The sequence below is a fragment of the Ornithorhynchus anatinus genome, chromosome 12, assembly GCF_004115215.2.
Source record: "Ornithorhynchus anatinus isolate Pmale09 chromosome 12, mOrnAna1.pri.v4, whole genome shotgun sequence".
In the NCBI taxonomy this organism is placed as follows: domain Eukaryota; kingdom Metazoa; phylum Chordata; class Mammalia; order Monotremata; family Ornithorhynchidae; genus Ornithorhynchus; species Ornithorhynchus anatinus.
In genome coordinates this window covers 30,199,748-30,211,475 of record NC_041739.1, presented here as the reverse complement: position 1 = coordinate 30,211,475, position 11,728 = coordinate 30,199,748, and the positions used below count along the sequence as shown (strand labels likewise).

The window sequence follows — 11,728 nt, the reverse complement described above, 5'->3', positions numbered from 1 at the left end:
CAGGTGGCATCGCGGGAGCCGGCTCCCTCCGGCCCGGTGGCAGATTCCCGTGCAGCCCCGGCCGCCCCCCTTCCCCCCCCGGGGGGGGTGGGGAGGGGCAGTTTCTGCCAGGACCGGGGAACCGTCCAATCCCGAAACTTGGTCACCGAAATCCCACGGAGCGTTTTCTAGGTCTCGGGCTCCCCGGGCGGCCCCGATTTTTTGGGGGGGTTTTTTTTTCCCTCCGCCCCGGTCGGGCGTGAGCGCGTTGCCCACGGCAGGCGGGGACGCGGGGGTTGGCGCGGGGAGCCTTGCCAGGTTAAATGAGCGGGCTGGATTTCCGCAGGTCGAGGCGGGAGGCGGGGGGGAAAAGCATCTTGTCGATCGCCGCCCGTGGCACGCCACCCTCGCCTTGCATCTCCTCCTCCCGCCGCGGTCGGGGCTGAAGACTCCGAGCCGGGGAGCGACGCTTGCCGCGGAGAGGGGGAGGAGGAGGAGGAGGAGGAGGCTGGTGGGGAGCCGGCCCGCTTCCAGTCTCGCCTCCTTTTTTTCTTTCTGCTCCTCTCTCTCCGGCCGGGAGCATCGTCGGTCCTCCTCCAGCCGGGAGATTCATTTCCAGGCGACGGGCTGGCGCCGGAACCTCGGGCTTCCTGGCTTCTCTTGCATCCCTCCATCCCTCCCTCCCTCCCTCCGGACGGGCGGCTCGGGGAGATCCTGCGGACCGGCTCCCCGCCCGCACCACACACTGCCAGACACGCTCGTTCCCAGCCGCGTCCTCGCTCATTCCCACCCGCGTCCTCGCTCATTCCCACTCGCACGCCCAGACAGAGCAACTCGGACCGCCTCGGCCGGAGCTCGGCATCCTCGGGGGCCGGGACCGGCCGCCCGCATCGCCCTCCGCATTCCCTTGAAGTTCACTTTTTGGGGGGGGGGCGAAGGAGGGGAGGGGGGGATTTTTTTTTTTTCTGCCCTCCCAAGGGGATCGACCACCCCGCGTCGGGGGTCCCTCCGAGGGGGGCACGGCTGGAGGGTCCGGGGGAGCGTACCGGACGGCAGGACTGACCGGGGCAGCCGGGGGGGGCGAGGATCCGGATGCGGCGGCTGGCTATGTTAGGGGCGCCCCGGAGACCCCCAAATTGACCCCCCCCCTCCCCGGGCCCCCATCCCCCCCTCCCCCGGCCTCGGCCGGGACCGAGGCAAGCGGGCCAGCGGGCAGAGGAGCCGGTCCCCCGGGGGCCATGGAAGTTTTCTCCGTGATCTTGGTGGTGTCCGTCTGGTGGGCTCGGTCCTGGCACGCCGCGGCCGCCGACTCCATCATCCACATCGGTAAGCCCGGAGGGCGGGGAGGAGGAGGAGGGGGGGGGCCTCCGCCCGCACGGATCCCGGGGACGGGGTGGGAGGGCCTGGGTCCCCTCCGACCCGAGGAGGCCCCCGGGGAGACCTCGGGCAGCTGCCGGGCTTGGGGGGCGCCTTTGGGTGGGCTTTGGCGTCGGCGAGGAGGGTCCTCGGTGCCTCGGTGGGACCGAGGTCCCGGGAGGGGGGAAAACGGGGTGTCCCCCCCCCCCCCCGGGGCTCGGGCCCAGACAGAGAAGACCCCCCTCCCGAGCGACCGTTCCACAGTGTGCGTCCACTGTAGTGATGAGGATGGTATCTGTTAAGCCCTTACTGTGTGCCAAGCCCTGTCCCCAGCGTTCAGAGGACTGCACGATGACCGGTGCGCCCGGCCGCCGGTCTGGGGTCTGGGACTGGAGGCGAGGCCCCTGGAGATCCATCCTTCCCTCCCCTCCCCTCCCGGGTGGCCCCTTCTCCTTGTCCGGACACGCTTCGCCACCTCCTTTCTGCCCTGGCCGGACTGTTCCACCCTCACCGCCCACCGGACCACCAGACGGCCCTATATTGTCTAAATGTCCACTTATGTCTTTCTATGTGTAGTCTGTGTGGTCAGAAGGTCATGGGTTCTAATCCGGACGCTGCCACTTGTCGGCCGTGTGACCTCGGCTGTGTGAGGCTGGGCCTCAGTTCCCTCCTCTGTAAAATGGGGATCCAGATTGCGAGCGCCGTGCGGAACGGGGACCGGGTCCAACCTGATTATCTCGTAGCGACCCCAGTCCTTAGAACGGTCCTTGGCACAGAGTAAGCCCTCGGTAAATACCATCGTGATTAGCGATGGTTGCGCCCCACGGACCTCACGCTGACCCAACAGAGCAGACCCCCACACTTAACAGGGCACAGAGTGACCACTGCACGGTGTGGACTCCCCACTGGACGGTCTTCACAAGGACCAGTGAAGAGAGAGGACCTGCCCCCCGACCGGTGTGCCGAGCAGACCTCGTCCCGATGGGTTCCCAGAGCGGCCTCTCTTCTGACCGGTGAACTGGGAGGACTTCACGGTGACCGGTAAAAAGAGAGGACCTGCCGCTGACCGGTGTGCCGAGCAGACCTCATCCTGATCGGTACGCAGAGCGGCCTCCCCGTTGACCGGAGGACTGAGCGGACTTCACGCCGCCCGGTACCTAGTGACCGTTGCGCAGCATGGATTCCACACTGCCCGGTACACCGAGCCGTCGGGGACACAAAAGCGGACTCCGTGCTGCCCAGCGGAGAGAGGAGAAATCTACGCTGACCAGCACGGAGTGGACTGCGCCCCGATCGGTGCGCTGAGCAGATTCCGCGCTGACCGTCCCACGGAAACAGATCTCACGGGATCCGGTACGTAGAGTGACCGGTACACGGAGCCGACTCCGACTTCCCACTGACGGTCGCCCTGCTGGGAACCACCCTGATCTGTGTGAAGGTCTACTCCTGTTCATCAAGGAGGCAGTGTTGTCTAGTGGAAGAAACGTGGATCTGGGAGTCGCGAGAGCTGCATTTGTGTCTGTTGTGCCGTTGACCCGCTGTGTGATCCGGGACGAATCTCTTGACCTCTCTGTGGTTCAGTTTGCACATCCATTGAATGGGGATGAATAACACCCGCTCTACCCACCTGAGAGGGACGTTGTGAGGATCGGTGATGTGAAAGCGCTTTGGGAAGTAAAAGTCCCATGTCCCATTCAAGGGCTCGTCCTAAAGCAGATCCCACACCGACCGGCATTTGGTTGCAGATCCTGAGACGGCACAAGTGGTCTGGACGGGGCCCCGTCTGTTCCGCACCCGATGGCCGGGGGGGGGGGGGGGGTGGCTGTCCGTCAGGGTCGCGGCGGAGAGACCGGCAGAATTACTGTGCCGTGCCCTCCTCGGTGCCAGCGTGTCCCCTCCCCGGTGATGCCTGCAGGCAGGCCGTGGGCTCACCGACGGGCCAGGCCATCTGAGGCTTGTTTCCAAAGAGAATGAATGTCCGGTCCTGGATCTGCCGCCTTCTGGCTTGAACATGGGAATCATGGGTTGGCGAGGGGCAATGGGAAGGGGAGACAGAGCTCGGGGGGCAGGTGCGGGGAAGTTATTTAGGGTTGGCGAGCCCAGCAGGACTGTTGGTTTGACTGTGGGACGCCATGTCCGCTAGATCCGCCAAAAAGAAAAAATACCAACCTGGTTGCTTCTGAGACAATTTGAATGAATTTGACTTGAAAGAGAATTAGTGCGTTTGACAGGGGTATTAGCCTTTTTATAGACGGTTTTGCATCGCCACGAAGCTGGCAAATTGATTGTCGTTTCACAGAGTTTGCATTCTTTTATGTGTCTGAAGAAGGACGCCGATTTTTTTGAAAAAGTTAAATGTGTTAGTAAGTGAGGTTAATTTGTGTGCAATTCCAAGGTTAGAAGTAACCACAGCCCTTAGCAACAGTTCGAGGAAAAGAAGCCAGGCCCTAAACTTTGATGTGGAGTCTGGGTCGCACTGATTGTACACAGAGCTTAGTTTCTTAACTGAATTAAAAATAGGTTCGAAGCCATATAACCTGATCGGAGTCATTGGTTCATTTTCTTTTTAAGGAGATTTTGTTGAAATGCCTGGGAATCTAAAGGGGGAGACGGATGGGAATGGAAATGTTTCCGCTCGGCAGAGTAAGGATGTGGACACGGTTGTGTTTGTGTGATTAATATATTTAATACACGGGAAGCGTCAGAAGATATACTAGACATGATATAGTAGAAAGGCGGGAAGCGGTTTCTTTTTTTTCTTTCTCTGCATGGATCTCTTAAGTTATTGTGAGCTCCACTGAAGTGAATCTGTGTGAACCCATCTTGCTTAACGGTATTCACGTTATTTAATAAGTCATGCAGATATTTAAAACGGTGACATAAATTTGTAAATATTAGCTCATTAGATTGCCACGATCAAAGATGGACATGTTGAATTAGCGAGTTCTGATGGTTGTTTGAAATATTTTATTCACGTGGAATGGTAATACATTTTTATCCCCTTAAAGTATAATCCTTTAATTACCCTGGTTTCGCATTCTGATCTATCATCCCAGATACTTTGCAGAATCTTTGTGGCTGTAAATCTGAGTGCTCTGAGGGGGTTGGGACTGATACACATCTCTAGTGTTAATTTTTTTTATTGGATATTACAATATAAAAGGCAGTTTAGAGAGACTGCATTAAGTATTCCTGGGAAACTGTTGAAATGAATCACCTTCCTTGTTATGTTCCTTGCCCCTTCAAGGAAAGGGTGGGTTTTTAAAATGTTTTCTGACATATCAAAACGCTGCAATTCTATACTATACCGCTACTGTGAGCCTGTGCATTGATTGAGTAATTTCATCAGATTCACATTACTTGATTGCTTAGAAGTTTCCTAATGATCTGTATGCTGGAGGAAGAACCCGGACGTCGTGAGTGGAATGGTAATGACATTGTGTTTTATGAGGCTATTCAAAAAGTCGCTCTGATTTATGTAGCTCGAAAACTCCAAAGTCTTTGAGATTAGCCACGCTGTCTGTGATCTTCTCCATACGTCGGTTGTCCCACACCCTTTACTCCTGAAACACAAGAGTTTAGAACTCCGCTTTAAGTGGGATTTTGATAGTGTTGGCACTCTACCGAACGGTTTATATTTGCCTTCAAATCTAATATGGAGGACCTCATGATTTTGCAAATTTAATATGGACTCCATCCTTTTTTTTTTTGGTACACAATGCTACGATTGTAAATGAACTAGTTAAAATGTATATGTACTTATGCCTCCTTCCAGGAACCTCTAAATGCTTTGTTCACTTAAATATATACTTGATAAATTAAGCATAAATTCCAAACATGTCTCTGGTAGGGATAAATGTAAAGTATAAAAACATATGCCAGCTGGGAGTTCGGGGGTGGGGAGGAAAATAATCTTCCAATAGAACTTTCTCCCCTTCAGATTCTGTTTTTCTTTGACAGCATAGCTATTGACTGCTACCTTGTGTAAGTTTAGGAAACCCAGGGCAAGTCACTGAATATTTTCAGTGTGAGCCTGTTCACAGAGACTATCTATTGTGGCTGAATACAACATCTGTCACATCATGTCACTGTATTTCATTTTGTTAACCCAGTGATAAATTTGACACCTCTGCTTTCCCTCTTTCTCCTGTATCTCCAATAAAATGACATCTAACCAATAAAAAAAAAGAGAAGATCATGAAGATATATGTACAGTACTGTAAATTCGACCCAAATACAGTTTTACTATTTCCCTACTCCTCTACTAGCTTATCCTCTTACTAAGATATCATCTTTGAAGTGTAGACGAGAAACCCAGTCATATTTATGTTTTAACACATTAATGTAAAAAAAGTAGTGTTTTTCTTCCTGGTCTTATGACTCCAAGCAATGTACACGATCTTCTCTCTTTAGAATGCGATTATTACAGAATCATAAGTAATCGCTTTTACATTTTCGTTATGGGAGAAGGACTTCAGTTTGAACTGACCTCATTGGCATTATTTAAAATTTGATGCTTGCTATATCACTGAACAAAATTAGCTGTACAACGTTTCAACTATTTAAGGTGTGTTTGAAATGTGACACCATTTTGTTACTCATAAATGATAATGACATGGTCAGTGAATCACTTTTGAATTGCATTTGAACAGAACTAGAAGGCCAAGTACCACTTTACCCGTGGTTTTTATTTTTCATCCTCCGAGTGGTTCACAAATAATTATCTTTTTGTTGACAGAGTGATAAAAACAAGTCCAGGATTTTAGGAGTAATGAAAGATAGATGATGGTGATATTTGAACAGTCAGACTGTAAACATCCATTTATGATATAATCAGAATTCAATTATCTCTGCCGGGCCACATTCTGAACCCCTAATGTTGTGTTTTCTCACCTGTGTGAACTTTCTGATGGGAAGGTGCTCAGTATTTTCTACTTGGAGTTTTGGGATGTGCTTTTACATTGATTACCAAGTGCCGCATGGTCTAAATCCTCAGAAATACCTGCCTTAACTGTCCAATAATGATATTTTGGGACAGATAGGTGCTTCCCATATGAAAACTAGGAAACTCAAGGTGGCCAATTTTGCCCTGTCAGAATCACTCACTTGGAAAATGTGTCAACAAACTGCTGCTATTTAGATAAATTAGACGGACGAGCTATTGCGGCATTTATTTTTGTGCAGCGTTGTCCAAAGCAAAATTTTATCTATGGATAAAAGTCTGTTCTGGCTTACGTATTAAACGAATCGAGAGTGCCAGATCGTGTGGTGTTACTGTAGATAGGAATTGATTGATAAAGTCTGTGAAAAACAGAAAGGACTAATTAAAAAGCACTCAACCAAACCCACTATGTACAGAGTGCTACGCTAATTGCTTGGGAGCATACATGAGAAGAATGAGAAACGGCATGACCTAGTGGAAGGAGCAAGGCCTTGGGAGTCAGAGGACATGAGTTCTAATGCCGGATCCACCACTTGTCTGCTGTGTGACTTTGGGCAAGGAACATAACTTCGCTGTGTCTCAGTTACCTCATCTGTAAAATGGGGTTAACATTGCGAGCCTCATGTGGGAAAGAGACTATGTTGTAACTATCCCAGAGCTATATACAGTGATTGGCTTATATTAAGCGCCTACCTAATGCCATTAGGGGAAAAAAAAGTAGGCCACCAGGCTCCTGGCTTCAGGGAGCTTACAAGTATGACCTAATACAGTTATGTTGACGAGGGTCCTTGGAGGATAGTAAGCTTGTTTTGGAAACGAGCGTTCTATGCTGTATCGACTAGGTCTGATCTCTTAAATGCCCCGGGTCAGCTATAACTAGGTCCAGGCTGGGAGACGTTAGTCTGAGTTTGGTCCTAGCAGAATTCTCATGTGTTCCTGGGAAGGCCTAGAGAAAGGCAAGTGGAGCCATCTGATTAAAAAAAAGTATTTGAATCGGAACGCGATTGCTGATTCGGCCTTGGAAAATTCAGTCTCGGGATCGTCTGGTATTGCATTAGGGCAGTTTAATAAAGTTTCTGCTCCACCATCTTAATCACTGCTGTTTCAGTCAATCAGTAGTATTCATTCATTCATTCAATTGTATTTAATGAGCGCTTACTGTGGCCACAGCACTGTATTAAGCGTTTGGAAAAGTACAATACAACAATAAACAGTGGCATTCCCTGCCCACAGTAAGCTTAATAAGCACTTACTCTGTGCCAAGCGCTGTCATAAAAGCATGGCAGAATATCATAGTAGACATAATCCATGTCCTCGAGGAGTTTACAATCTAGTGGGGGAGACGAACACTAAAATATAGTTGGAGTAAAGGGGTAAGTTTTTGGAGCCTTCTGGGTGGGGGATCCCTCTGCCACTTGTCTGCTGTGTGACCTTGGGCAAGTCACTTCTCTTTGCCTCAGTTACCTCATCTGTAAAATGGGGATTAAGAGTGTGACCCTCACATTGGATGTGGAATGTGTCAACATCCAATTGATTAAACTTTGATAATCTGATGCATTGTTGCAAAAGGCCCGAAGAGATGGAGAAATTACGATTTTTCCACCACCTGCTAAGAGTTTGGAATTAACAAATTGTGCAAGAAGTTTCAAGTCAGCAGATGAGTTTAAAAGTGTTTGACTGAAGGGGGTGTTACTGGAGAAAAGACTTCAAAAGTGTGCAGAGGTGTCAGGAGTTGGCCTCAGGATACTTTAATAAAGGAAAAATGAACGTCACTCTTCAATCTAAATTGGACAAATCTTTTCCTAGAGTTGAAAACCCACCATCTGGCCTAGTGACATTTCTCATTGTAGCATGTAGCACCTAAAAGTGTGTGTGTGTGTGTGTGTGTGTGTGTGTGTGTGTGTATGTGTCTTTGGGCCTTATTCGATATACAGTGGTTTTGTACTCCAATTGTATCAGTCATGTGTGTCTAGCTGCCTCTCATCTCCTTCCTCAATTCTTGGACCTTTGGTGACCTGTCCCCTGGAAACCCAGCCACTTATCCAACTCTGAACTCGAAAGAATCAAAGATAGGTGCAGAAGCTTAATATGACTGTTCTGATTTTTCAAGATGCAGAATTCAGCCCTTGCAAAAGCCACTTGTGGTTATCCACACAGATGGTAAAGACCGTGAGCCCTGTGTGGGACAGGGACTGTGTCCAACCCAATTATCTTATAGCTATCCCAGTGCTAAGAACAGTGCTTGGCACACGGTAAGCACTTAACAAACACCGAAATTATTATTATTGTTATTACAGTTTCTTCCAGGCAAGCCATTGTAGATGAGGAGGTAGAACTTGTGCTCAGATCTTCAGCAGCACTGCTATTGCGGATGCAATAAATGTCATTTGCCTGCTTCCATAGGTGGGGCTAGTCCATTTCAAAACAGATGCCAATCAGGCCCGGTACTAGTTTCCTCTGAAGTGTTTGGAGTATGGTTCCTTCTGCCTTGTAAGAGTATGATAAGTCAAGGATGCTGCATGACTGTTTGCCTTGGACCCCATTTGAAACCAACTTGCAAACACAGTGCTCCAAACAGTTAATTGGCAGGAACTAGATGGGAGAAAGGGGCGTTTGGAAGTATTAACCCTGATCCCAAAGGATATTATATTATCCACTTCCCCAAAGTTAGTAAGGGTGACCCGACCCTGATTGCCATATACCCTATCTCCTGCAGTTGTGTTAAACACTGTCCTGCTATGCAAAACTGGGCAGTACTGTCAGGCCTGAGCTGGTGAGGTACTTCAGACACTCCTAAAGGATGGTATTTATTGAGAGCTTACTATAGGCAGAGTACTCTACTGAATGCGTGGAAGAGCACATTACAACAGAGCAACAGTTTAGTAGAAATTTTCCTGCCCACACAGAGTTTATAGTCTGCAGTAATCTGGAAAGTTCTTCCCACCATTTGAGCTGTGCCTAAGAGGAAGTGATTCCTTCAGAACGTATGCATAGTAGGCAGAAACACCAGATCCGTTCTTGCGTGGGCTGGATATCTTTATGTTGAGAGACAAAAGAGGGAAGGAGTGGGGGGAGAGAGAGATGGAAAGAGACACCCAGGGCTTCAAAAACTCACCTGAACCCTCACTTCATCATTGCCGCAGTGGACCTATGAGGCCCACTTGACTGGCAAAAATCACCGATGTGATGAAAGCAGGAAAGTGCCAGAAACTGCCTAGGAGTTCCAGGCCAGAGGACAGAAACGCATGTCCTGTGCCATGCAGAAATGGAGTCTAAGCTGATGAGGTGCTAATGACTGCACAGCATAGCAAACTCACAAAGGGCAGGCTTCCCTGCAGCTACTCACTGAGACCTGATCCTTCTAAAGAGAAGCACACCAGTTTCCTGCTAATACCTGTCAAGAATTCAGCTAACAGGCAGCTTCGGGCTCCGAGGCATAATACAGTAGTTGTTCCCCACTCCACTGATCTAATTTTGTCCATGACCTGCTGGGGGTGATTATTTCTGGAAAATTAATCTGGCTTCCAACTTATTATACTCCTGCGTATACTCCCCTACCAGGGCCAACACGATCCCTCTGCTCAAACTGTCCCTCTCGTGCTTGGTCTCACCAACATGCGTCCCGCGTCTGGCATCCTAGACCAAAACCAAATCCCACATCTGGAAAACTGCATCAGGGAGAGGTTGGGATGGGTCACTCTCGGCTGCTAACCAACTTGTAAAATTGTGCTGCAGAAAGAAGATTTAAACCTACCAAGTGGTAGTTAGTTTCACTTTTCCAATCTGCGAGAAAAATGCTGTGCATTTTCCAGGCTAGATTTCCCTCCCTGGTTGATGGCTCTTTGTGAGATTTCTCAGCCTCTGGCTTCTCAGACTGATTTTTGCCACTTCCCCTTTGCTTGGCTTTATTTCAAGAAGAGATTGAGGTGGTCATGGCCTCAGCTCCATGGGAAGAAACTGTTGTGAAAAAGCAGTGCCTGTTGGCAGGCAGCATCTATTAAAGCAGCATAATTTAGTGGAAAGAGCATAGGACCAGGCTGTCAGAAGAGCTGGGTTTGAATTCCAGGTTGTGTGACTTTGGGTACGTCACTTAACTTCTCTGGGCTTCAGTTTCCTCACCTGTGAAATGGAGATGATAATTCTTGCTTCTCCCTCAGCAATGCAGTGAGAAGAAAATGAGAGAGATGATGTCAATGTGCTTTGGAAAAATAAATGTACTATACCAATGCAAGCTGTGATTATTAATGAGCCCAATTCCCTCTGTTAGAAACGCTTAGTGCAATCTGATACTGACGACCACCTAGCAGGATTTTTCTTGGCAGCCTGAGAGAGCATTTACTCTACATCTAAGATAAGTGGGCATTGCTCCTACCATTCATTTATTCAATGGTATTTACTGAGCGCTTACTATGTGCAGAGCACTGTACTAATCACTTAGCACTTACCACTGCAGCTGTACCTGTCCAGTGAGGACATAAAAAATTGCATTGCAGCCCTAGGAAGGAAAGGTCTGGGGTTGATTGGTGAGTTTATAGCATAGTACAGCTCTTTAACCCTCTAGACTGTGAGAGCTCCTGGTGGGCAGGGAACGTGTCTACCAATTCAATTGTAGGGCACTCTCCCAAAGTAAGTCAAGAATTGCCTTTCAGTCCTTTACAAGAAAGGTGTAGGGATAGACTGGTGAATTTGTAGCACAGTATGGCTATTTTAATCTTCTAGACTCTAAGCCTGTGGTGGACCTGGAAAATGTGCACCAACTGTGCTGAATTGTACTCTCCCAAGCACTTAGTAGAGTACTCTACATACAGACTCTCGGGAGATACTGTTGATATTGATAATACAGCTATTTAACCAGGGAATCTCCCCTAAGGTCTCCTACTGACAACTAAGCATCCCTAAAGAAGCACAAAGGGCCACTGACAGCCTCACCCCAACTTACCCCTCACTACATGATTCCCCCGAACCAGGACCCAGAGGGGGTTGGGTTGCTTTCTCCTAAACCATCTCTCCCCCATCCTTCCAACCCCACTGGACAGAGTTTGGAGCATCTTCACCATTAGGCCCCTGCTCTCATCAATAAATCTATCATTGATATTTTGGGGGTGCATTTGAGTGCAGAGCACTGTACAGCAGAAGACATCCTTTTCCCGCCCTCAAGGAGGTTGCAGGTAGGTGAGTCCAGACCTTCAAAAATGATTTTCAAATAGGGGAAGCTGGAGAAATGACAAGAATATAATAGGTATGGATATGTAAGGAAGAAATAGAATCAATAAATGAATATGCAAGATGGAGGATAGGTGGCCAAAGGTCTCAATGACTACCTTCCTACTGCCCCCCTGCTCCAGATGGTTATGTGTGTCTTCAGGGACATTGCGGAACACAATGTGAGCCAGGATCCTGCATCGTGCTATATAGGACTAATCCTGACTCTCCACTAAACTGGTACCAGGT

The 11,728-nt window shown here is 49.0% G+C and overlaps 1 protein-coding gene across 1 annotated transcript in view; it reads left to right on the top strand.

Annotated features, from left to right (window-relative positions):
* Positions 1–1,135: 1,135 nt before the first annotated feature.
* GRID2 (glutamate ionotropic receptor delta type subunit 2) overlaps positions 1,136–11,728 on the top strand; it is an 873,695-nt gene continuing 863,102 nt past the window's right edge. Inside the window, 1 exon segment of the mRNA XM_029076869.1 lies at positions 1,136–1,305. Coding sequence (XP_028932702.1) covers positions 1,218–1,305 — 88 coding nt within the window. The 5' untranslated portion in view covers positions 1,136–1,217.